The sequence below is a fragment of the Bos indicus genome, chromosome 6 (genome assembly GCF_029378745.1).
Source record: "Bos indicus isolate NIAB-ARS_2022 breed Sahiwal x Tharparkar chromosome 6, NIAB-ARS_B.indTharparkar_mat_pri_1.0, whole genome shotgun sequence".
Taxonomy (NCBI): Eukaryota; Metazoa; Chordata; class Mammalia; order Artiodactyla; family Bovidae; genus Bos; species Bos indicus.
In genome coordinates, this window is record NC_091765.1 from 106,290,290 (window position 1) to 106,318,020 (window position 27,731).

Genomic DNA, 27,731 nt, shown 5'->3' on the forward strand with positions numbered 1-27,731 from the left:
TACCATTAGCAGTTGGAATCATTGGGCCTAAATCTGGACAAAATGATATGTTATTATCAAAGAGATTTGAGTTTAAATTCTGCTCCTAGAGAACAGGATGAGTATTAAGTGAGACGCAGGTGAAAGTCCTTAGCCTGATGTCTGGCTCACAGAAAATCTTCCACAAATGTTAGTTCTCTTTCCTTCTAGTTATCTATTCTAAGGACCATGATCCCTCCAGCTGAATCACCCTGCACCTCACTGAGCTTGACCTGCTCACCACCAAGGCATTCCAACAAGATGCCTTGGAAATGAGAGACGGTAAAGCTCTTGTATACTAGGCAGTGCCCTCCATGTGTTTGGTTCATGCAGTCAAGCTTTTACTTACTTCTTCCAGCTTCATCCAGGTTAGCCTGTCTGTCGGGAGAGAGGTCTTGGAATCTAAGGACAGGGGTGTGTCCATCATACCCTTGAAATAGCGTGTATCTGTGAAAAAAGAAAAAAATTTAAAGTCATACTTTACATGACTCTGCACACTGTAATGAACAACATATTTGCACATCTACAAACTTAATGAACCATCATGATATAGGCTGCTGCTGCTGCTAAGTCACGGCAGTCATGTCTGACTCTGTGTGACCCCATGGACGGCAGCCCACCAGGCTCCTGTCCCTGGGATTCTCCAGGCAAGAACACTGGAGTGGGTTGCCATTTCCTTCTCCAGTGCATAAAAGTGAAAAGTGAAAGTGAAGTTGCTCAGTCGTGTCCGACTCTTTGTGACCCCAAGGACTGTAGCTCCTCCACCCATGGGATTCCCCAGGCAAGAGTACTGGAGTGGGTTGCCATTGCCTTCTCCACACAATATAGGCATGAGCTTGTAATTCTACTTCCACTTAACAGACGAAGAGGCTGAGGCTCAAAGAGGAGAGATCACTTCTCTTGGTCCATATACATAAATGCCAAAGTCTGGACCTGAACCTTCTTCATTCTCTTATCCACCTGGGAAGTTCTACTCATCCTTCAAGGCTTGGACTGTGTCATGCCCTTCAGAAATCTTCCTAGACCCCACCCACCTGGCATACCACCCTGGATCTCTTTTCTATGTTACACACTTGTGTGTGCTTAGTCACTCAGTCATGTCTGACTCTTTATGACCCCATGAATTGTAGCCTGCCAGGCTTCTCTGTCCATTGGGGTTCTCCAGGCAAGAATAGTGAAGTGGGTTGCTATGCCCTCCTCCAGGGGATCTTCCCAACCCAGGGATTGAACCCAGGTCTCTCACTTTGCAGGCAGATTCTTTACTATCTGAGCCACCAGGGTAGCCCATGAATACTGGATTGAATAGCCTATCCCTTTGCCGGGGGATCTTCCCAACCCAGTAATAGTACCAGGGTCTCCTGCTTTGCAGGTGGATTCTTTACCAGCTGAGCTACCAGGGAAGCCCACATTACATACTTAACATACGTATTTTATACTTAACATATATTTCTATATACTTGTGCTTTCTTGGTGGATTTGTGGTAAAGAATCCACCTGCCAATGCAGGAGACATGGGTTAGATCCCTGGTCCAGGAAGATCCCCTGGAGAAGGAAATGGCAACCCACTCCAGTATTCTTGCCTGGATAATCCCATGGACAGAGGAGCCTGGCAGGCTATAGTTCATGGGATTGCAAAGAGTGAGACATGACTGAGTGACTGAACAACAACAGCAGCTATATAATTAACATATATACATTATATACCAAACTTATTCTATCATACTTACCTTTGTATCTCTTAATCAATGCTAACTGGCATACAATAGATATTAATTAATGCATATTGAGTGGATGAACAAAGGAATATCATTATTATTTACAAGGTGATTGTCCTCAAAGGGACTTCTGTAGATTCATTTCAGTAGGTCAGGCTCTCAAATCACAAATACTTCCTCTTTTCCCTCACAACACTTTGCTTTATTTAAGGTTCAGAGACCTTGTTTAAGCTGTGTAAGGTGCCCCAGTTACAAAGAAGAAAAGATGGTGTATATTAAGGTTTTCTTTCTCTTCAAAGCCTGGCTTTGCTGCCATGTTTTTGTGCTACTTATATGCTGGCTATGAGCAAGACAAATCAGCCATATTAAGTCTCCCCTTTTGTTCTGCTCTCTTCTCTGCAACGCTGTCTTAACAGGGATGTTGCCCGCATCTCTGCTTGTCGATCTTCTGCCATATTCATCAGTTGTCTCTTAGACTCAAGATATCATCATGGGGATTCTCTAGGCAAGAAGAGTGGAGTGGGTTGCCATGCCCTCCTCCAGGGGACCTTCCCAACCCAGGGATCGGACCTAGGTCTCCCACATTGCAGGTGGATTCTTTATCATCTGAGCCACCAGGGAAGCCATCATGATAATAATAAATAGTCATAGAGCTCTGACTCTGCACCGAGTCCTTCTCTGAGAACTCAACATGCATCTTTCATGTAACTACCTGGGGTACGTGGAGTAAGCTCTATCTTCAGATATCTTGAACCCTATCTTCAAATATAGAAAATGGTTTTCAGGTGCTTGCTCCAGGACACACAGCTAATAAGCTGTGGAAGCAGGATTTTAACCTAGAGTTGCTAATTCAGAACCTGCATCTTTAGTCACTCTACAATATTGCAGCATGGGCATGCGATTTTCAGATTTCAGGCCCTAAACATTACCTGCATATTCAGATTCCTTAATAGGCTTGGCTGGTAAGATTTTCACTGAATGCCAGTCTTCTCCCACGTGAAGCTCAGGGTCTTCATAGTCATCACCTGTGTGGCCTTTTGCTCCATCCAGGACTGCCATGGAATTCCTTTCCTAAGGAGGGGACATTTCAGTAAGTCAACGGGAGGTACAACAATGACAAAGATTATAGGCTACAGTGCTGGCCAGGGGAGTAATAGAGATCCCCTTGCTGTGAGTTAAAGATTTAAGAGTCTGGAGTCTAGGGGAGTTAACCTTTCATGGTGGCAGAATTGTAACGATATCCTTAGAAACCATCATGGTGGTGTGAGACACTCCCTTTGTCTCTCCCCTTCAATCTACAACAATTAAGACATCCATAACTCAACAAAGAATTGATGCTTTTGAACTTTGGTGTTGGAGAAGACTCATGAGAGTCCCTTGGACTGCAAGGAGATCAAACCAGTCAATCCTAAAGGAAATCAATCCTGAATATTCATTGAAGGACTGATGCTGAAGCTGAAACTCCAATACTTTGGCTACCTGATGTGAGGAACTGACTCCTTCAAGATCCTGATGCTGGGAAAGATGGAGGGCAGGAGGAGAAGGGGATGACAGAGGATGAGATGGTTGGATGGCATCACTGACTCTATGGACATGAGTTTGAGCAAGGTCTTGGAGTTGGTGATGGACAGGGAAGCCTGCATGCTGCAGTCCATGGGGTCTCAAAGAGTTGGACATGACTGAACTGAACTAAACTCAACAAAGGTTCCTCTGCCCAAGACACTGGGACTCCAGAGATACCCACATGTTTGTTCATCTGAAGAAGGGTAGATTGGAATATATAGAGTGGGTAGAACTGGGGGAAGAATAGAAGTAGTGCCCCTGATCCTGAACCTCAGAAATCCTGGTACCACCAGTGGGGGTTGTGCACATGACTCTAGGTCATGGCTACATTCGTGCCCATGAGCACAGGGGACTGGGCAGCAATCTCCAGGTATACCTGTGACTCTGTCACCTCCTGCCCATGGCAGTATTACCTGGCTCCCCATCCCTTGCTACGGCAGCAGTTCCAATGTGCCAAGCAACTCTGGACATGAAGATGTCAATGGCAGACACTGGCATTAGAAAGGCACCCCCGGTGACCCAAGAGGCATAAGCAGAAATGACAAGGGCACCAGTGACCACTCTGGTAGAAGCAGTGGAGGGTGGAAAGTGCCAATTCTCAAATAGAGCTGAGGTAAGAAAAAACAAAAACAAAAACAAAAACAAAAACTTGTGCTTTAGCAGTGTGTACTGAAAATCAGAAGAAAGGTCTCTAATTACCAATGTGTGGATCTTTCAGAGTCAAAGTAAACAAAGCTTTACGTAAACAAGAGGGGTGTTTACTACTTCAAAGGCACTAGTAGAGGAACAGCTCACCAAGCACCATGAAAAACCATGGTAACACAGTCTCACATCTTGAACATAACAATTATCCAGAAACCAAACTTAAAGTCACAGCAGACTATGATCTAATTGATGGAGAATTCAAAAGAGCTGTCATGAAGAAACTCAGAGTTACAAGAAAACTCAGAAAGCAATTCAATGAGCTCAGGAGTAAAACCAATGAACAGAAGCAATACTTACCAAAGAGACTAAAAATCTAAAAAAGAACCAAAAAGAAATTCTGGAACTTGAGAACTCAATACATGAGCTGAAGAATGTATTAGAAAGCATTGGAAACAGAGCAGACCATATGGAAGAGAGAATCAGTGAGCTCAAAGAAAGAAATCTAAAAATGATTCTCAGGTAGAAGAGGAGAAGAAACTAAGATTTTAAAGCAATGAAAAAATTCTATAAGAACTATCTGATTCCATTAGAAAGAAGCAACATGAGAATAGTGGATATGCCAGAAAGGGAAGAGAGGGAGAAGGGAGTGTTTGTTTAAAAATGTAATAGCTGAGAACTTTCCAAACCTGAGGAAGGAACTGGATATACAAGTTAATGAAACTCATAGAACACCTAATTATCATAATGCAAAAAGATCTTCTGCAAGATACATTATATCAAAACTGTCGAAGGTCAATGATAAAGGTTTTAAAAGGATGGGGAGCACGTGTATACCTGAAATTTTTTTAATTTAAAAAAAAAAAAAAAAAAAGCGGTCAGGGAAAAAAGGTAGTCACCTACAAATGTACTCCCATTAGGCTATCAGCAGATATCTAAGAGAACCTCTACAGGTCAGGGGAGAGAGGAATGATATATTCAAAATTTGCTGTTTAATCATTAAGTCATGTCTGACTCCATGAGACCCCATGGACTGTAGCCCACCAGGCTCCTCTGTCCATGGAATTCTCCAGGCAAGAACACTGGAGTGGGTGGGTAGCCATTCCCTTTGCCAGGGGATGTTCCCAACCCAGGGATCGAATCCACATCTCCTGCATTACAGGATTCTTTATCACTGAGCTACCAGGGAATAGTCAAAAATACTGAAAGATAAAAGATGTCAGTCAAGAATACTCTACCCAGCAAAGTTACCTTTCAGATATAAAGGAGAAATAAAGGCTCTCCCAGACAAACACACCTGAGGGAGTTCATTGCCATTAGAGCAGCCTTACAAGAAATGTTGAAAAGAGCTCTTCTGCCTGAAATAAGCAGAAGGCAATGGCACTCCACTCCAGTACTCCTGCCTGGAAAATCCCATGGACAGAGGAGCCTGGTGGGCTGCAGTCCATGGGGTCGAGAAGAGTCAGACACGGCTTAGCGACTTCACTTTCACTTTTCACTTTCATGCATTGGAGAAGGAAACGGCAACCCACTCCAGTGTTCTTGCCTGGAGAATCCCAGGGACGGGAAGCCTGGTGGGCTGCCGTCTATGGGGTCGCACAGAGTCGGTCATGACTGAAGCGACTTAGCAGCAGCAGCAGCAGCAGCAGCCTGAAATAAAAGTGGTAAAAGTACACTATACTTTGAGTAAGGGGATAAACGACTACCAGAAGTGTCTTAATGAGACAACGTATGTAAAATGTTGAGCATATTGCCTGATGGTCAGCACTCAACAAATATTAGCTGTAAATACTATTATGAATGCTACTGTGATAACAGCTACTATTAAAGAGAGTCTGAGATAAAGGAAGCCGACCCATCATGCTTTGTTCACCGCCCTTTAAAGCCTCTCTAACACTTGTTAAGGAGTTTATATGTCCTAGGTTCTTTCTGTACTTTATCTCATTGTATAAGCAGAAAAATCTATGAGATGATTTTACTATAGTGTAGGAAACTAGAATTAGATAGGCTTAAATTTAAATTCTGCTGCTACTGCTGCTGCTAAGTCGCTTCAGTCGTGTCCGACTCTGTGCGACCCCATAGACGGCAGCCCATCAGGCTCCCCCGTCCCTGGGATTCTCCAGGCAAGAGTACTGGAGTGGGTTGCCATTGCCTTCTCCAATTTAAATTCTAAGTCTGCATTATTCTCATTCTTTATTATGTATATTCTCTCTATATATGTATATTCTCTAATATATATAATATATATTCAGTTCAGTTCAGTTGCTCAGTCGTGTCCGACTCTTTGAGACCCCATGAATCGCAGCACACTAGGCCTCCCTGTCCATCACCAACTCCCGGAGTTCACTCAGACTCACATCCATCGAGTCAGTGATGCCATCCAGCCACCTCATTCTCTGTCGTCCCCTTCTCCTCCTGCCCCCAATCCCTCCCAGCATCAGAGTCTTTTCCAATGAGTCAACTCTTCTCATGAGGTGGCCAAAGTACTGGAGTTTCAGCTTTAGCATCATTCCTTCCAAAGAAATCCCAGGGCTATATATAATACTATTATATATTATTATATAATATATATTAATAATCTAATATGTATAATATGTATTATTCTAATTGTTATATAAATAATATATATTCTATATATATATTAGAGAACAAGAATAATGCAGAACATATACTATAAATATATATTTATATAGGGCTTACTAGTCCTAAGACTCCAAGTGCATGCCTTTTTCTATCATCACTCTATCAAAGCAGTTTGGTAAAAGTAAAGACTAGTTATAGGATGAGTCTAATCTCCAGGTAAGCAGTAGCACAGTGGGGACTCACCAGACCCCTATCTGGAAAACTTTCTGGGCTTCAGTTTGGCTCATGGCAAATCTGATCATTCAACACAAAAGGTGGAATGCAATTTAGTCAGTCTGTGTTCTTTACGAGACAGCATAAATCTTTCTATTATCTGTCTACTGTTAATATTGGGGGTTCTTACTAAAAGCTCAGTATATATAAGTCTTCCACTTTATAAAATATTTTGGGATTGATTGTGTGTGCATGTGTGTCCTAGGGTGAGAATTCATAGCTTTAATTTAATTATTAAAGAAATCTTTCAAGAAGTAAAGAACCAAAGATTTTACAGGTAAATTCTATCTATTCATATATCTATCATCTATCTATACATCTATCTCTATCATTTCTATCTATTCCATTTATCATCTATAGATATGTTAAAGCTATTTAAATTATGTACACATAATTGTTAACAATTAAATTATTTATAATATTAGGTAGCTGATTTCACATTATAAATTTAAAATTTTCTTTTAGTCATTAAAATTCTTTGTAAATATGATTAATTTACAATTAATATTATATCTATTGATTTATTATTAATAGAAGATGGTTAAAACTCAATATTCAAAAAATGAAGATCATGTCATCCAGTTCCTTCACTTCATGGCAAATAGATAGGAAAAAATGGAAACAGTGTCAGATTTCATATTGTTGGGCTCCAAAATCAATGCGGATGGTGACTGCAGCCAAGAAATTAAAAGACGCTTGCTCCTTGGAAGAAAAGCTATGATAAACCTGGACAGCATATTAAAAAGCAGAGACATCGCTTTGCTGACAAAGGTCTGTATAGTCAAAGCTATGGTTTTTCCCGCAGTGTGTGTGGACTTGACAGATGGACCATAAGGAAGACTGAGCACTGGAGAACTGATGCTTTCAAACTGTGGTGTGGAGAAGACTCTTGAGAGTCCCTTGGACTGCAAGGAGATCCAACCAGTCCATCCTAAAGGACATCAGTTCTGAATATTCATGGGAAGGACTGATGCTGAAGCTGAAGCTCCAATACTTTGGCCACCTGATGTGAAGATCCAACTCATTGGAAAAGACCCTGATGCTGGGAAAGATTGAAGGCAGGAGGAGAAGGGGATGACAGGGGACAAGATAGCTGGATGGCATCACCGACTCAGTGGACATGAGTCTGAGCAAGCTCCAGGAGATGGTGAAGGACAGGGGCACCTGGTGTGCTGCAGTCCATGGGGTCGCAAAGAGTCAGACACGACTGAGTGGCTGAACAACAGAACAATATGGATTTATCATAATATATTCAGTGATTTTTCTATTATTGAATATATCACATGATTCCAGTGTGTTGCCATTTAAAATATATTATAAAACATAAATGAGTGTTTAATTATTCATCCAAATTTTAGGTTAATTCTTTAATTTGTCCCATAGAATTATGGGATTGAAGAAAATAAATATTTTTATATTTTTTAATCTTATAAAATTGCTTTCCAAAGAATTTCTTGTTATTTAAAATTTCACTATGAGTGTTGGCAGGTGCTTTTCTCACCACACACTTGCCAGCATCATGTGTTGGTATTTTCATTTTAATCAGTCTTCACAATGACCATTATGAGTTTATTTTTATCTCCATTTTAGTGCTGAGGAATTGAAATGTGTTTTTTTGTCTTTTTCTGTATTAATGCCTCAATATATTTATTTATTTATCCAGCTTTACCAAGAAATAATTGACATACATCACTGTGTAAGTTTCAGGCATACAGCACAATGATTTGATTTACATGTATTATAGGAATACCGTATTCTACCCAAGACTTGAAATGCACTTTTCTCTGCCAGGAAATCATGCCATTTGGAAAAGTTTAATGTTTTACAATTCACCAAGTACATAGAAAAAAGCCACTTACTTTGTAAATATCAAAGACTGACAAAATAGGTAAAGAGAGCAGCTGACTTACACCATCAAGAAGAAGAGGCTCATTAATAGTCTGGTACTGTCCTGCCAACAAAAACAGCAAAATGTTATTGCAAAACATTGGAAAGACTGGGCCCTTGTTTTTCTCCAGAAATCTTGTGCTCATTTCAGTTAATTGTTCTTGACTGTAATTGCTCAAAATGAAGTGCACATTTTCATGCTTCTCGCTCCATCAGCTGCTCTTGCCTAACAGGGGCAATTGGAAAAGGAGGAAAGGAAATCAAATCCCAACTCAGAAGGCTGGCTTTTTCTACAGCAGGTAAGTTTTCCCACTGAAAGAGAAGCAAAGTTAGAAGGAACTCTGCCCCGAAATTAGTTGCACCCAAGTGATAACTCAGCAGCATCTCAGCCAAGGACCTGGGGTGCTGTCCCCTCCCCCTCTGACACACATGTTGCATTTGCCCGACTCTATCCACACATTGTTATCTATCCATACATTGTTTTCTTGAACAGACTACATGGTCTGAGCTTCAGTTCAGTTCAGTCACTCAGTCACGTCCGACTCTTTGTGACCCCATCAACTGCAGCATTCCAGGCCTCCCTGTCCATCACCAACTCCCGGAGTTTACCTAAACCCATGTGCGTTGAGTCGGGATACCATCCAACCATCTCATCCTCTGTCGTCCCCTTCTAGTTTGAGCTTAGGGACCGTATCTACTTATTCATCTCTCCCTGGCTTCGGCTGCAGGGCCCAAATGGACCACAAGAGCTCTTGATAGGCATTTGTTGAATGAATATTGCTCAGCCGGGGGTGCTTCAACACTCAACTGCTTCCTTTGAACTTGATCAATGAAAGATTGCCCAAAGGTTATCTAGTGCAGTCAGGGTAAATGTTTCACATTTCACTCTCAGATTATGCAAAACCACCAAAGAATTGTTCACATAGCCTACAGTCTTTTTGCTTCCTCATAGACTTAATTTTCCTAAATTGCAAAATAGGTTCATGCTGTTAGTCTGAATTTAGGAACACCATAGGCAGAAAATGTTCTTATCATGTTGTCTTTATTAGCACATATGTGAGAAGCTTCTAGCAGGTCTCAGGACTGGAAGCTGCACACAGCTTAGCTTTTTGTTTGCTTTGAGTGAAGGAAAAGCATCAGTCCTAGAAAAGAGCATATTTCCCTTCCTTCTTTGGCTGATGAGACTCTCAGGGCAAATTTCTGGCCTGTGTCCAAATAGCGTAGAGGACTATGGTATGCTATGTATTGCTACCATTTGGTCCAGTTTCATTGTGTTCTTTAACTTTTGTCCATTCACCCTAAATTCTCTTCCCATGTGTATGTGCTAACTTGCTTCAGTCGTGTACGACTGTCTGCGATGCTATGGACTCTAGCCCGCCAGGCTCCTCCATCCATGGGATTCCCCAGGTAAGACTACTGGAGTGGGTTGCCATGCCCTCCTCCAGGGGGTCTTCCTGACCCAGAGATGGAACTGGCGGCCCTTATGGCTTCTGTATTGGCAGGCGGGTTCTTTACCACTAGCGCCATCTGGGAAGCCCTCTCTTCCCATACCGAAATACAAAATTAATAGTTGTGAATTTGTGTCAGCGTGCCCAAGTCTTTTGTAAGGTATAATGTGTAAATTCATGAAACTTTGGCTCAGTGGAAATGCAGTTCTCTGGAATTTGCCTAGGACAAGTGTCAAGTAGCCAAAGTGAATCTCCTTGAGACAGTGAGCCAGGAGGAGTGGAATCCTGTCTGCATTGTCCACCGTCCATCCTGGTGGTGGGACCAGAAGGGCCCATCCCCCTGGGGCACTAATACCATCTTCCTGTCCCAGTACAGTTACACCCACTACTGAGATCCCGGGCAGAGAAACCCACAGGTTTTTCAGCCCTTTAGCAATTTGTATTCTCTCATGAGGAGAAGGCAATGGCACCCAACTCCAGTATTCTTGCCTGGAAAATCCCATGGATGGAGGAGCCTGGAAGGCTGCAGTCCATGGAGTCATTAAGAGTTGGACATGACTGAGCGACTTCACTTTCACTTTTCACTTTCATGCATTGGAGAAGGAAATGGTAACCCACTCCAGTGTTCTTGCCTGGAGAATTCCATGGACAGAGGAGCCTGGAGGGCTGCAGTCAGTGAGGTCAGAGAGTCGGACACGACTAAGTGACTAACACACACACACTATCTCATGAATTAAGTGAATAAAGTCACGCGTTACACCAGCAGGTCTGGCAGAAGCAAATGAGCACAGAATTATTGGGGCATTTCTCTGGTCTTCGTGATCCAGGACAGCAGTGCCCATAAGTCCAGGTTCAGTATCATTTCATTTTAGGAGATTGGCCTCCTTGAGCATAGTCATTATAACCACATCTTCATGGAGAGCTGAGAAGTCTTTTCTTTCAGCGGCATGGCAGTCTGAGCCCCGCTTGGATTCCCCCATGTACGGTACACGCCCCTTCTGAGTCTTTGCTTGTGTTGATTCCACCTGCAGTCCCTGCCTCCTCCGTTTTGTTTTCCAAAATGCTCAGTATCTTTTGAGATTCTCCTGGGGCTTCCCTTTCTGACCACTCCAGGTTACTTTAATCTCGATAAATCGTTAGAGCTGTTGTTTTCTGTCTCACTCACCACGACACTTAAATAAAAAGAGGCAGCATCTGATTGTTTCTTTGTTGTATACACACGCTGTCCTCCTGTAGGGAAGGGAGTGGATTGTCTTTTATCTCTGTGACCCTCAGTACCTCTCTGTGTTATGAACAACGCAGAGTTTTGGAAATATAATTTTAAAAGCACAGTTCTGAACCTGTAAATCAGCTCCTGTCACTCATGGCCCATGAAACAGAGTCCAGATTTCCTGCTGTGGCTCCCGGAGGCCAGCACAGCCCAGCACAGCCCAGAGACAGCCCTGTCTCTGGTCTCATCGCTTTCCAGTTTCTTCCTCCTCTGAACTCCAGGCACATCAGCCTCTTTTCAAGTCCATGCTGTATGCTAAGCTCCTCTGCCTCTGACACATTGCATGCAGTGTCCGCCAGTCCAGAATGTTCTCTTCTCAGCTCTGTCCAGGCCTGGATCCTTCTCATCCATCACTGTAGTTTTGTTGTTCAGTGGTGCCCAACTCTCTGTGACCCCGTGGACTGCAGCACACCAGGCTTCCCTATCATTTGCCATCTCCTGGAGTTTGCTCAAATTCATGTCCATTGAGTCAGTGATGCTATCTAACCATCTCATCCTCTTTTACCCCCTTCTCCTCCTGCCCTCAATCTTTCCCAGCATCAGGGTCTTTTCTGATGAGTCAGCTCTTCGCAGCAGGTGGCCAAAGTATTGAAGCTTCAACTTCAGCATCAGTCCTTCCAGTGAATATTCAAGGTTGAATTCCTTTAGGATTGATGGGTTTGATCTCCTTGCAGTCCAAGGGACACTCAAGAGTCTTCTCCAGCACCACAGTTCAAAAGCATCATCCATCATACTATATTTTAAATGTCATCTGCCTTGGGGGACCATCTCTGACTATCAACATCAGGTAAAAATTAGGAGCATCCTCCAGCCGTGGTCCTCACTACCTCAACATCTGGCACAGCGGTGAGAATGCTGTGTGCTCATCAAACCCCATTTGCTCAGGCACACAGTTCCTGGTGTCCCTTCCACTCGGTGCCTTGGCTTGGTGCTATGGCCACTGGGACACGGAAGGTGTGGTAGATTCCACTCTGGGCCATCCCACTTGACCTTCCATCTCTCACTCTTGCCCCAGTGGCTGGCCAGAGACAGAAGACCCCAAGGCCCTTGGGGATAATGGAAGTCACTGGGAAAAAGCAGAGTGAATCCTGAATGAGTATTTTGGAAAAAGTATGAGTGTTAGTTACTCAGTCATGTCTAACTCTTTGTGACCCCACGGACTGTAGCCCGCCAGCCCCCTCAGTCCATGGGATTCTCTAGGCAAGAATACTGGAGTGGGTTGCCATTCCCTTCAATTTCCATTGGATTGTGATGTGAGCAAGAAATAAACCTTTATTTTATTAAACTACTAGCTGAAAGTGAAGTCACTCAGTCGTGTCTGACTCTTTGCGATCCCATGGACTATAGCCTACTAGGCTCTTCCATCCATGGGATTTTCTAGGCAAGAGTACTGGAGTGGGTTGCCATTTCCTTCTCCAGGAGATCTTCCTGACCCAGGGATTGAACCTGGGTCTCCCGCATTGTAGGCAGACGCTTTACTGCCTGAGCCACCAGGGAAGCAGAACAACTAAGCTCTGTAGTTTATGCATTATATATGTTAGTCCTCCCTGAAAAATACACCCTGCTCAACTTCTCCATAGTGTGTAGGAACAAAGCAAGCCAACGAGTATATTACACAGTTACAGACGGTGGTGCTTGCCTCCCCCGAGGCAGTGGTGAGACCCCAGGCTCCGATTGCTCCTTAACTCGGTGTATGGTAAGTGACCATAAATGACCAGTCTGCTGCAGAAACACCCAGGACATGGAACCAGTGATGGAACTTCAAGATGAACTTGATCCTCTCCCTTGCTGAGCGAACTTGACTTTGGCACTCCCTCTTGCTGGACCCAGATCCTCATCCTTGTGACTTCCCCCCCAATTCTTCCAGGTCTTTGAGTCTTCCTGGGCCTGACAGGTAGGTTGGCTTCTCAGAGAGAGAGAGCTGTTTTCTAGAAAGATGAGGAAGCTGCTCAGTAGCTTTCCACATTATCCTCCTGAAAGAGTGGTAGTGATGCTGTGTCAGTGGAGGGCCCCTCACGGCCACAGAGAACGGCTGACTTCTGTGTGCTCCTCAAGGAGACGTCTTTCTTTTCTTCTTCTTCTTCTTCTTCTTTTTTTTTTTTTTTTTTTACAAAAGACAACATTTCCTTAAAAGTTATTTTTAAGAGGGAAGTGAAGATGAATATGTGCCATGTAAACTCAGGGGGATTTCCTTACTGGCAGGGGCAATTGCCCCAGACTCTGGTCTTGAACGTGGACACCTCATGCCTACAGAGGTGTGGCAAGTGTCCAATATACCCATCAAGTTTTGGTCCCCTGACCAGTCGCGTCTTGGTTGCTTTAGAAAACAGAAGAAAGCAAACTTGGGTCCCTGAGCAGACCAAGTGCTTTTTACACAAGCACCCATGGTGGTATCTACTCTGGCCTCAGAAGTCTGGGAATTACTGACATAGATACTCCAACTCTCATGCCGTGGAAGGTGGGCCATCCCAGGTGGCTCAGAGGTAAAGAACCCGCCTGCCAGTACAGGAGATGGGGGTTTGATCCCTGGGTTGGGAAAATCCCCTGGAGAAGGGAATGGCAACCCACTCCGGTATTCTTGCCTGGAGAATTCCATGCACAGAGAAACCTGGCGGGCTACACAGTGTACAGGGTTGCAAAGAGTCAGACACGACTGAGCGACTAACACTTCAGAGAGACTCAGACTATTTTCACTAATAAACAGGTCCATGAACTTAAGCCCCTGGAGGTGCAAGATTGCTGCCTGGTCTACAACCCCTTTCCAGGGACGGGGTGGCTGTCCGAGCATCTGAGTGCTACTACCATGAGTGGTCACAGGAGAAGGAAATCCTGGGCTGGTCCCGGGAAGAAAATATGCTTCTCTGGTGTGAGAAGAGGAGACAAAGTAGGAAAACGCAGAGTCCTCAAACTTTCTGTTTCTCTACGAAGTGAAGTCAGTTCACAGGCCCTTCAGATGACTGTATTCCCAAGCAGATGTGATCCCCAAACAAAATGAGCTTCTGCTTTCATTTCAGTCACAAGATTTCAGAGAGAGAGACACAGGGGAGAGAGGCATGGTGAGGGTGAGGGTTGGTGTGCAGTCGCCCAGTCACGTCTGACTCTTGGCCACGCCAGGGACTGCAGCTGGCCAGGCCTCCCAGTCCCTCACCATCTCCCGAAGTTTGCCCAAGATCATGTCCATTAAGTCAATGATGCTATCCAGCCATCTCATCCTCTGACACCTTCTTCCCCTCTGCCCTCAATCTTTCCCAGCATCGGGGACTTTTCCAGTGAGTCAGCTGTTCGCATCGGATGGCCCAAGTACTGGAACTCACTCGTAAATATGTGGTAAAAGCAAAGAGGCTGGTAAATCCCAACTTCCCCTCACTAAGTACCCAGAGCCAAGACAGTTGTGTCCCCCACACCTTTCCCCTTGCTTCTCCGAGTTAGAAACCCTCATGGGTAGCAGGGTATCTTATGACATGTCCTTATCATCACTTGGCCATGGGTCCAAGTTTTGGTCAATGGAAGAGATGGAAAATCAACTCACACTCTCCGGGAAACTTTCTTGGGGAAAATTTCTGTGTGCTGTTCGTTCCTTCTTTTCCTTCCCTTCCTCCCTCCTGGAGACATCGCTATTTTAGACGAGAGTGAGCAAGGCAGGAGGGGCAGGGTTTCCGAGAACTTCACGGAACAGAGCTGCCGCACAGCCTTGAACTGTTTACCTCTGGACTTGACTTACGTAGAAAATAAACATTTGTCATGTCTAAGCTCCACGATTTCTTTTTAAAAGTGTCTTGCTGCCTTAAATTTTGTTCTCAGCTGCGGCGTTCTCCATTAACAAACACAGCAGAGTCTCTGATCAAAGGCATGGGCCCATGTTTCCCAGAAGCATAATGAGAAGTTCTAGGTTCAAATCTTGGCCATGTGACCTCAGGCAAGCTCATAAGCCTGGGAGGAATAAGAGTGTGCGCCTGCGTGCTTAGTCGTTCAGTTGTGTTGGACTCATTGCGACCCTGTGGACCGTAGCCCGCCAGGCTCCTCTGTCCATAGCAAGAATACTGGAGTGGGTTGCCATGCCCTCCTCCAGGGGATCTTCTGACCCAGAAGTTGCACACAAATCTTACATCTCTTGCATTGGTAGGAGGGTTCTTTGTCACTAGCACCACCTGGGAAGCCCAGGAATAAGAGTATCTACCCCAAATAACTGCTGAGAAGCTTAAATAAATAACTCCCCGGCTCAGTGCCCCTCTAAGGAATTGCTGTGTTCTGCATTTCGTGTCTTTTCAAGGTCAACTTCAAGGCCAAATCTTTTTTCACTCAGTCCAGATCTTCAGATCTTCAGATCTATATTTGGAATTTGTTCATTAGTTGGTGCCCATTTTCAGACAAAATATGTGCCTTTCCATCATTCAGCTGTTTACAAGCACCTACCAGTTATTCTGAAGGATTCTTCGAGCAGAGCTCCCTTCTAGCCAAGAGGCTCCGGGAGTCAATGACTGAGAAACCGAGGCTGCCACTGGGGCCCAGCTTACACGTGTGCTGTGATGAAGCTGAGCTCTGTGCCATTGCTGTCTATGTCTACTGGTGTCTCCACAAGTTTCCTAGTTTCGCTTGGGCCCTGTTTAGCTAATCATGCATTGAAGAGAATAAAATGTGTTCAGTTCAGTTCAGCCGCTTAGTCGTGTCCGACTCTTTGCGACCCCATGAATCGCAGCACGCCAGGCCTCCCTGTCCACCACCAACTCCCGGAGTTCACTCAGACTCATGTCTATGGAGTCAGTGATGCCATCCAGCCATCTCATCCTCTGTAGTCCCCTTCACAGCTAAATTAGACAAGTTTATAAAAGGTCTGGTATGCACCCCACCTGATAGGTTAATTTCTTTCCATTTTCTCTCATTCTCTGGACTCACTGATATTCGAATTCCACACTCACATCCCAGGTTCTTTCTCCCACATGAGGCTGCCTTTCTCCACTTTTATCCTTTAAAAACTTGAAGGTATTTGGGGATGGAAGGCATCAGCCTGTTCTTCCTCTTGGTCTGTGAAGAGGGGGTAGTTTACACTCTGCACCCTGGCTGGTCCCAAACTTTAGAACCTCTTCTGTTTGGCATCCATCCATGGCTGTAGGGAAAGGCAGGAAGGGACTTCCTAGAGTTACTTTCAGTCTCTGAGTCAAGGATGATGATGTTGAATAAATCTTGACTATATGACTTATATAGTCAAGAGGAGAAGGAAGAAAGGAGGGAAGCAGGCAGGGAAAGAAAGAATGGAAATAGAATATACAGACATAGGTAATTTATGTATGAGGATGAGATGGATAGATAACACCTCTGACTCAACAGAAATGAAATTGAGCAAAGTTCGGGAGATAGTGAAGGACAGGGAAGCCTGGTGTGCTGCCCTCCATGGGGTCTCACAGAGCTGGACACGTCTCAGCAACTGAACAGCAATTTTATGTATGTTGTATATCTAATATATATTAAATCTCTATCTATCTATCCATTTATTAATTATCTATCTATCTGTCTACCTGCTCAGTCATCTAGCACTTCTGGCTAGATTTCAGTTTTCAGTGAATGAATTTCAGTTTTATTCACTGAATCATAGTCTCCTGATCTGAAGAGTATGATCTGTGAATTTCAAGTCACAAATAGTCTAAACTTGCAGGCATAGCTGTATGGGAAACATTCACTGGGAGTTGGGAGAACAGGCTCAAGGTTCTCACCAGATAGCTCTTGGAAATTCACTTCCCTTTTCTAGTTCTTAGTTTCCTCATCTGTAAAGTATGGTATGAGAATCTCAGACTAGCCGAGTCCTGGGAACCTTTCATTTTTATTTCCATTTTCAAAAACTTGTGGTCAAGATATCTCATTGAATTGTGATGCCATTTTGTATTTTTAAGAGTATTCTAGTGTACTGATGTTACATGTACTTTGATAAATGCATTAAGTAGAATTATTATCAATTACAACAAACAGACAAAAATTCGTGGTCAAAGCTGGTTAGAGTATCTGACATATTAAGAAACTACCTCAGTTGGTTGAATGAATGGGTAGATGGATGAATGAATGATGATAGTTAAACAGGCAGCTGCCTCTTGGTGGAGGCAGACTTGATAAGTTTCCATCCACCTGTCTATATTTTTTTCTTCAGCCAGTGATTCTCAAAAGACTATCCTAGCAGTACCTGAATTAGAATTATCCTTCTGGCCTCACTACAGCTCTGCCAAAGAACAAACCCTGGCATGGGTTTGTGATAAGCATTTTTTGCTGCTGAGATTCTGATACACACTGGATTTTGAAGGCAATTGTAAATCCGTGGGCTTATCAGCCCACGGATGATTGGACTCCTGGCTTGTGTTTATGAAAACTGGGTGGAGAGCTTTTTCCTGCAATTCAATTGTTAACATTTCAATTTGTTTCTGTTCACCAGCTTCCCCAGCATTTTGGGGGAGAACGAGCCTCTGCTATATTAATACAGATATTGTACTACCTAGAAATGGCCAGCAGGCGGCAGTGGATGCTCACATATTCCTTACCTACCATTTCCCTCCCCGCGAAGTCTTAACATTTGTATTATTTTTTCTTTTAGAAGTGAGGGTAAAAAACCCCACAAACTTTAAGACGGATTTTCCTTAGGAAAAAACCAAAACAAAACAAGTATTCCTGTGCAAAATGAAATTTGTTGTCTGTTTAATTGAGTCAAACAACAAGCATCTTTATCAGTGTTTTTATTGTGTATGGTGACCTAAGACAGAAGGACGCACTTTCTAAATGGGCTGTCCTCTCCAATATCAATCTTTATTCAGTAGAAGGAGACAATCTCCTGAGTTTATTTTGTGGAAAACCTTGACACTGTTTTCTATATATCAACATCACCGAAGATGTTGATATTGACATGTTGTCCAAGTTTGGATATGTGTCTGTCTTCTAGGCCTAGAGAATTTTTTTTTTTTTTTGATAGATTGTTTTGAGCATAAAAAATATGCTGCTGTAGGAAGACCATAAGATACAGATGAGCAAAAAAGAGAAGTAAAGTCACAATAATATTCCCATACCAAGATATAGTGGTTTAATTGATAAGTTGTGTGACCCCATTGTGACTCCATGGACTGTAGCCTGCCAGGCTCCTCTGTCCATGAGATTTTCCAGTCAAAAACACTGGAGTGGGTTGCCATTTCCTTCTCCAGGGGATCTTCCTGACCCAGGGATCGAACCAGGGTCTCCTGCATTGCAGGCAGAATCTTCCCCAACTGAGAGATAGCCACTATAAATATTTAATTAGAGCAAAATCACTAACACACACACAAGCACACATATACAGACATGATATAAATTATGTGTATATGATCACAATGTGTGTGCGTGTTTTTTTGCCTGCCCTTTCATATAATATCTTGCTATAATATACCCCTCAGTGACTATGCTTCAAGATCATCATTTTTAATGTCTATGTAGTATTCTTTCATATAGACGTTCTTTTAATTTCAACTGTATTTTTACCATATTTTCAATGAGTCTCATGATACAAAATTGCAAGTGCCTTTAAAGTACCTGGGAATGTTATAAATATCATGGTGATAAACTGCCTTTATATAAATCATCACATGCGTCTTTAATTATATCGGCTTTATTCTAGTTAAGTAGACACTGGCCATAGTGTGTAAGCTTGCAGAGGCTGAGGTGGTCTGGTTCACTAAGTATTTTTGTTAGGGTGTGGATTCAAGTGCTCTGGGCAAGTCTGGGCAGCTTCATCTCTTTCAACTTTGGAGGCAGGGTTGATTTGTTTCTGTTTCCCCGCTTGTGTCTCTGCTGCTGCTGCTGCTGCTGCTGCTAAGTCGCTTCAGTCGTGTCTGACTCTGTGCGACCCCATAGGCGGCAGCCCACTAGGTTCCCCCGTCCCTGGGATTCTCCAGGCAAGAACACTGCAGTGGGGTATCATTGCCTTCTCCGGCTTGTGTCTCTAGAATGCTGTTAATGAAATGGAATCTGTTTGTCAGTTTCCCTCTCCCTTAAGGCAGGTGGAGAACAAGTCCCGAGGGAGAGAATACAGGTCACACTTAACATTCGCCAGCCACTGAATCAGATTAGCAACCTCTTTTGAGGCACCATCCCCTTTAGAATTTTCTACAGCCCCTCCGCCCTTGCTCCCCAAACTCTAAGTGGATGGTAGAAAGTGTTGAGAGGTGGCAAGCATGTGGGGAAAATATGCTTGAAAACAGAGACTTAGTACGATTTAGAAACAACAGCCTTGAGAGAACTGGAGAAGGAAATGGATCCCCGCTCCAGTGTTCTTGCCTGGAGAATCCCATGGGCTGAGGAACCTGGCAGGCATGGGATAGCAAAGAGTTGGACACGACTGAGCGACCGAGTAACACACCTTGAGTCAGTGCAGCCTCTCTTAGGACCTGACTGCGAGGCTTTTGTAAGAAGGATTAGACCTGGGTACTTGTTTGTTTCTTATTTATATTCATACTTGCAAAGTTGATTTTGCTTTTTCCTCCTTCTCGCTGCTGTGCGGGGCACACCGGGTGCTGGTTATACTCTCCCAACGTATGTTATATGAATATAACACATTATAAGTAATATAAAGAATAATTCATTATATATAATATAATACAATGAATCCTGTGAATTCATTTGTGCTGACATCACTCCCAAAGCCCCTATTGCTTCTTTGCACACTCCCTCTGGTCAATTTCTCATTTCCTGTTTTTTTTTTTTGGCCATGCCTCGTGGGATCTTCGTTCCCTGACCAGAAACCAAACCCAGGCCCTTGGCAGTGGAGGCTTGCAGTCCTAACCACTGGAAAGCCAGGGAATTCCCGATTTCTCTTTTTTTTTTTTTTAAGTCTTGTTCCAGTCATCATTTCTAGCCATCAGTTTTCTAGGAAATTTTATGGGACCTCCCTTGATATAACAATACTCTAAGATGAATATTCAAACTTTAACAGGGTCCTAAATAAGTGTCTACTAACAGGAACTAGGCCCTTTTAAAAGAGATATAGGAGAAGCACAAAAAGTGGTTTCTGACTCATTCATCCACCCAACACATATTTTAGAAGGAGTCCATTATGTACAGTTTAGTTGAACAAACACTAATGAGTGGCCACAAATACTGGCACGCTGCCAGAGTTCTACCCATTTTGCAGATGAAGAAACTGGGGCCCACAGGGATCTGCGCTTCATCCAAGACTATGCAGCTAATAAATGGAGAGCCAGGATCTCCACCTCATCTGGCAGCCTCCAAAGCTGTGGACGTCATAGACTTCCAGCCTGGGAGCAATCAGAAGGAAAGACTCTAAGTCACTAACGTCGCCTTGAACAGGCCAATAGCTTTATCTAAGGAAAAATGGAAAAGGATGGAAGGAGGAATAACAGACTCCGGCTGACATTGCCACTGCTTCGGTGCCTGGGGGCCCTGACTTACCTGTGGCACTGTCGATTCTGGGCCATGACCTAGGACAGAAAAGAGAACCAAGGTAAGTGTCTGCTGCATTCAATTCATTGTCCTCCCCAGAGGAGCAGGTAGTCATCGAAGGCAGGTCACAAATCAAGTTGTAGAGCACTTCCTTTGTGCTTGTGCTGTTCTAGACCCAAAGGAACATCTCATTACAGAGAATTTAGGAAAACAGAGAAGTGCATCTAGAAAAAAACAGTCAACACCACAGGTAATATTTCGGCGAGGCTCAGGCATATGTACAGGCTTCCCTGGTGGCTCAGACGGTAAAGTGTCTGTCTGCAATGCAGGAGACCCGGGTTTGATCCCTGGTTTGGGAAGATGCCCTGGAGAAGGAAATGGCAGCCCACTCCAGTATTCTTGCCTGGAAAATTCCATGGACGGCGGAGCCTGGTAGGCTACCGTCCATGGGGTTGCAAAGAGTCAGACACAACCGAGCGACTTCACTTCACAGGCATATGTGCACATGTGTGTATGAGGATGTCTGCATGCCTTTTGATATATAGATGCCTAAAAATAATATGAAAGAATGTATAGGCGCCTGCAGATATAGAGAACAGACGTGTGAGCCCATGTGGAGGAAGGGGAGGCAGGGATGAACTGGGAGATTAGGACTGACATATACACACTACCATGGGTGAAGTCTATTGACCCTGCTATAAAGCACAGGAAGCTCAAACTCTTCTAGAGGAGAGGGATGGGGGAGGTGGGAGGGGGGACCAAGAGGGAGGGGATATATGTATCAGATCAGATCAGATCAGTCGCTCAGTCGTGTCTGACTCTTTGAGACCCCATGAATGGCAGCACACCAGGCCTCCCTGTCCATCACCAACTCCCGGAGTTCACTGAGACTCACGTCCATCGAGTCTGTGATATATGTATACATACAGCTGATTCCCTTCATCGTACAGAAGAATCTAACATGACATTGTAAAGCAATTGTACTCCAATAAAAACTGCATTGTAGATCTTTAACTGTTACTAAGAAACATGCTATTTATCTGCTGTGTGATTTCTGCAGGGGAAAATTAGGCTCTTGCTCCCTTTTGAAACTGTAAATCATGTTGCATTGTGGACCCCTGGTTGCATTTTGAATCCGATTGCTGAGTATTTCCTTGGAGAGACTCCATCAAGTGCAGCGGAAGTGTTTGACAATGATAATGTGCGTCTTCTTAGCTCCTTGTTTCATATCACTCACATGCCTTCTGGATGGTTTGCATCAATCTTTCAATCTATATTCTTGTTTACAGAGTGAGGGGTGATCATCTCATCACATCTTACCACTGTTAAATCCACAAACATTTAAAACCATTTAAAACAATTTTTCCTACTTGCCGCTTGATTCTTTTTTACCTGTTTCACTTCCTTGACGACTAGTGAGGATGAATTGTTATTTGTTTTTTCCAAATAGTTTCAGGCCTTTGCATGTCTTCATTGGTGAAGTTATCTGGGAAGACCAATGAGGTCTTCTCCTGGCCGCCACATTCCCCCTTGGACACATTCCCCAGTGTGCTTTTGGAAGCTCCTTTTCCCTAGATTTCGGGTGATGATCTGAAAAGCCGTGGGGTAATGAGAGCTCTAAAGGATGAGCCTGCTGTGAGCTTAGTTGTTTGCGCCTTTAATAACCCCTGGTCCTTGCAGGGTACCTATTCTCCGAGGCTCTCAAAGTGCGTCACAGGAGCAATTAATTGAGCATCGCAACACACGCCGGCTGTAAATATTTATGAGGTCTCGTTGGTGGTGGCTGGGACGCCAGGCACAGAAGAGTTAAGCTGGGAGATCGTAGTCACCAGGAGATCACAGCCCACGAGCCCCACTTCCAGCTCAGCCTGTTGCCTTCTTCTCACAAGGTTCAGGCCCCAAACGATTCTGTTGGGTCGCTACCACTGTTCCAAGTTCATGGAGGAAATGTGGGGTTCACAGGGCTCCATGGCTCATCCCATCCTGCCAAGATCGAAGGAATTACCACCAGCCTGTGGGACACCCCCCTTCCCAAGATCCTTGCCACCTCCCCTGGCCCTTGCCTGCAGGCGCTGGCCAGCCATGCTTTGGAAGGACTGTGCACTGCCCTGAGGTGCCGTGTGGTTCGCTCTTGGCTCTCTTTCAAGTTGCCCGAGATTCTGCAGAAATTAACAGTAAATCAGCCAGGAAGGAGCAGATCATTTATCTGGGGCCTGAGAGCTCTCTCTTGACACTTTCCACACATGACCTCTTCCCTGACATCTTGGTCTTTGATTAACACCACGAAAGGCTCCCCAGAGTTGCAACTCCTGATGTGTGAGACAGAAATGATATATTTCTGGGACGGTACAGGCAGCTTGATGCGGGCGTGGCAGGCCATGGACAGACGGGAGCATGTGAGCATAGGCAGGATGGGGTCCTGACCCGGGGACTCTGAGAGCGAGGCACCCTCTTCCTGGGACTGGAGGAGGAGCTTCAGGTTTTAAATTAAGATTTCGTTCTCTGTCTAATCTTAGCCTCACCCCCATTTTTATTTTATTTTTAAAAATTTATTTATTTACTTATTTCATTTTTGGCTGTTCTGGATCTTTGTTGCCAAGCGAGCGTTTCTCTAGTTGTGGCGAGCGGGGGTTACACTGTAGTTGCCGTGCCCAGCCTTTTCATTGTGGTAGCTTCTCTTGTTGCAGAGCATTGGCTCTAGGGCGTGTGGACTTCAGTAGCAGTGGCTCCCCGGCTCTGGAGCACAGTCTCAACAGTTGTGGTGTATGGGCTTGGTTGCTCTGTGGCATGTGGGATCTTCTCAGATTAGGGATCGAACCTGTGTCTCCTGCATTGGCAGGTGGATTCTTTCCCACTGAGCCACCAGGGAAGCCCTCACCCATCCAGTTTTTAGACTCAAAGACCATCAACATCTGAAAGTACATTGGAAATAATGTCCAATTTGTGGTTGCAGGTTTCAGATTCTTGGAGGCTGGACTGAGGTCTTGGGATGCTAAAAAGAGCGTATCTGAAGGGAAAAACACCTGTTCAGGCACTGAGCAGGGCTCAGCTCTGGCCGGTGGGCTTTCCCTGCTTTGCAGATGCAACTAAGACTTAGGAGTCACGTGTCTGAAGTGACACGGAAAGCCATCAGCAGTGACAGGATTGGCCTTATTATTCACCAGCTGAGGCAACAACTTAGTCCGCCGGGGTCCCTGCCTCTGGAAGCTTCCTCCCAGTTGTAAAGCCATCTGCAAGTGGTTTATCTGCTGACTCCTCTTGGTGGGGCCCCAAAGCCACAGTGCTCATTCATATGTCATATCCTCTGGGACTGTGCACCCCAGGGTCCTCTGTGCGTCAATGCAAGCCAGATGAATTAGCAGAGGAAGCAGCAGCCAGGCAGGAATGATGTTATTATTCCAGCTGAGCCCAAAAGCCCGGGGTGGGGGTGGGGTGGGGTGGGGAGGGAGGCTGCAAGGAGGGGTCTGGGGAGGCGTCCTGGACTCCAGGGGTATGTCTGGCTGGAGTGCGGACCACGTCTCAACACCAGCAGCTGACAAGCACTCTGAAAAGGCTCCTGTGTTAACACTCTTCATAGCCTGACAGCCCAGGGTGATTAATGACGGATGCCGCTTGCAGATTTCCTGGAGATTTGATGCATTCTCTCTGTGCTTAAGCAAGGCCCATGGTTAGCAAGCTGCCTCTTGCCAGGGAATGACAAGGATGCTCCCTGGCTTGCTTTCGTCAACAGCATCCATCACGTGGCCACGTGTGAACAGGCCGCAGCTGGATGGTGTGTCGCTTGGCAGCCGCCCCTCTGCCCTCCCGACCCTCCTGCTCCTTTTGGTATCTGGGCCCTGAGGAAAGCAGCTGTCCCTCTCTATTTCTGCTTGGACAGGCAGGTGTCCACATGATGGGCAGGGCAGTTCATGGTGTATGGAGTGACCAAAGCTGGCCTCCAGAGGTTCGTGGTTTTCAATATTTAAGGCTCATTACAAATGAAGATGTTTAATTTCTGAGTTAGTTTGAATTTTTAATACTTCTTAATAATTTAAAAGGTTTAATCATTTTTAATTTTTCGAGGGTACTAGATTAAACTCCTCCCCCCTCCACCCCTTGCTGCCTGGGAGAACTGGGTCTGATGGAGCGGGCAGGGTGCACGCATGTTGTCTTATCCATGGGAACAGAGTTTGGATGGTGTGTTATTCCGGTCCCATAGAGACGGGACTTGGTCCTGTCTCCAGGGTCAGGCTCCTGGCTTGGAGATTAATTCCTCATCACCCTCTCGAGTCTGGTGGGCCCCTCTGGGTCTCCCTAGGCACCTGCCGCTGGTCCAGAATGCGGCAGCAAACCCCCTGGGAAGTGGTTGGGGTGATTTCATCCCCTTTCCCAAACCTCCAGGATTAACTGGCTCAGCTCCATACCTCACTGAAAGCTCTGCTCCTGAAATAGAAAGATGACTTTAGAATAAAATTCTCTGATTTGGGGGAAAATGACTGATTTTTTTTTAATAGTCACTACATCTAGTAGCTCTGCTGGTAAAGAATCTGCCTGCAATGCAGGAGATCCTGGTTCAATTCCTGGGTCAGGAGGATCCGCTGGAGAAGGGTTAGGCTACCCACTCCAGTATTCTTGGGATTCCCTGGTGGCTCAGCTGGTAAAGACTCCACCTAAACCTGGGTTTGATCCCTGGGTTGGGAAGATCCCCTCCAGTATTCTGGCCTGGACAATTTCATGGAGTGTATAGTCCATGGGGTTGCAGAGTCAGACATAACTGAGCAACTTTCACTTTTCAAACTCATTTTAGGAGCTTCCTGGTAGCTCAGTGATTAAAAAAAAATCTGCCTGCCAATGCAGGAGATGCGGGTTCGATCACTGGGTCGAGAAGATCCCCTGGAGAAGAAAATGGCAAGCCCCTCCAGTATTCTTGCTTGGAGAATCCCATGGACAGAGGAGCCTGGTGGGCTACAGTCCATGGGGTCACAAAAGAACTGGACACAATTTAATGAGTAAAAACAACAGCAAAACTCATTTTAAATATAAAACAAAAAGGAGTGAAGGTAGAGGTCAAGTTTCTAAATTCATTCCCTTCTTCCTGCTCTATCTGCAGCATGTTGGGAGCTCATTTCACTCAAACTTCATAGCAATTCTTGTTGGATAGTATCTTGCTATCAATGTCAGGGCTACGATGGGATGTTAGTGCTATATATCCCACCTGATGGGCCCACCCTCTTCTCTCCACCTCCCTGAGGGATGGGGAGGGTTTGCATCAGGGAGACACGCAGGCGGAGGTGTGGAAACGCACAGGGAGCTTGGAGGGCAGGGAGCCTGAGGGATAAGCTGGAAGGACTGTGTTGACCTCTAGGTGGTGTGACACATCTTAACGCAGAGGATAAAGGATGATCAGAGCCGCATCTCAGGAAAGTGATGCCCGAGCACACATGTCCGAGTGGAGAGGGAAGGACAGGGGTGTAACAGTCTCAGGAAGAGGTGTGACAGGCCTCAACAGTGTGGGTTTTTATTCTTCCCTGACATAGGCACCCAAACCCTGCTCTGATCACCTGGCACCTGCCCGGTGGAACCCACACTTATGTCACCAGAGCGGAGCCCAACTCCCCTTCTCAAACTTCCTACCCCAGGCCCTTAGCTCCTAAAGGGGAGACCAGATGCCTAACACAGTGCCTGGAACGCGGCTTATGCACAAAAGCATGTTGTTGAATGAGCACAGAGGAGGGAAGGGGCAGGTGGATGACGGCGAGGAAGGTGGCAGGGAAACACAGATGAGAGGACAACCCCGGAGTGACAGCCTCGAGCCCCACCACAGCCCACGTCTGGGTCCACACGCAGACTCGGCCTCCTCCAGAGAGGCCTGCAGGATGTCCGGCATGTAGGAACCTGGTCCGTGGGTGTGCGTGCAAACCCCTCCAGGGACTGGTTCCAGTTTTCATTACAAATTTGACGTCGGAGAATAAGGAACGACTCCTTATTCCTTTGAAGCAGATGAAATTCACACCAAGGTGGAATCAGATCAAGTCTCGTATTTAGTAAGTGAATAATGGTTCCTTCCTTTTTAGGGGCAGGTGATGGAAACGTTCTTTTAAAAATTGAAGTATAATTGATTTACAATGAGCCAGGTGTACAGAAACGTGATTCAATTATATATGTATATTCTTTTCCAGACTCTTTTCCACTATAGGTTATTATAAGATATTGAGTATAGTTCCCTGTGCTATACAGTAGGTCATGTTGTTAATCTACTTTATATAGAGTTTATCTGCTAATACCCAATTCCCAATTTATCCCTCCTCCCTTCCTTCTTAGTGGGGCTTCCCAGGTGGCTCAGATGGTAAAGAATCCACCTACAATGCAGGAGACCCATGTTTGATCCCTGGGTCAGGAAGATCCCTTGGAGAAGGGAATGACTACCTACTCCTGTATTCTTGCCTGGAAAATTCCATGGACAGAGAAGCCTGGCGGGCTATAGTCCATGAGGTCTCAAAAGAGTCAGACATGACTGACCAACTAACACTACCTCCTTGGTAAACATAAGTTTGTTTTCCAAGTCTGTGGGTCTATTTCTGTTTCATAAATAAATTCACTGTATCATTTTTTTCAGATCCCGCGTATTAGTCCATATCATATAATATTTGTCCTTCTCTATCTGATTGACTTCACTTAATATGATAATCTCCAGGTTCATCCATGTTGCTGCAAATGCCTTGTTTCATTCTTTTTTATGGCTAAGTGATATTCCATTCTGTATATATATCACATCTCCTTTCTCCATTCGTCTGAGGATGCACACGTGGGTTGCTTCCGTGTCTTGGCTGTTGTGAATAGTAAGAAGTGCTGCAGTGAACTTTGGGGTGGCTGTATCTTTTTGAAATAGAGTTTTTGTCTTTTTGGTTGTATGCCCAGGAGTGGGATTTCTGGATCATATGGTAGCTCTAT

General features: G+C 44.8%; 1 protein-coding gene across 3 annotated transcripts in view; it reads right to left on the minus strand.

Annotated features, from left to right (window-relative positions):
• The window catches only part of CLNK (cytokine dependent hematopoietic cell linker), a 220,744-nt gene that overhangs the window by 95,315 nt on the left and 97,698 nt on the right, over nt 1-27,731 (minus strand). For all 3 annotated transcript variants that reach the window (XM_070791811.1, XM_019963100.2, XM_070791810.1), the window contains exons 4-7: nt 20,811-20,839; nt 8,705-8,745; nt 2,663-2,804; nt 368-465 (exon numbers count right to left, since the gene is read on the minus strand). In XM_070791811.1, the coding sequence (XP_070647912.1) occupies nt 368-465; nt 2,663-2,804; nt 8,705-8,745; nt 20,811-20,839 (310 nt within the window). The remainder of the gene's footprint in view (nt 1-367; nt 466-2,662; nt 2,805-8,704; nt 8,746-20,810; nt 20,840-27,731) is intronic.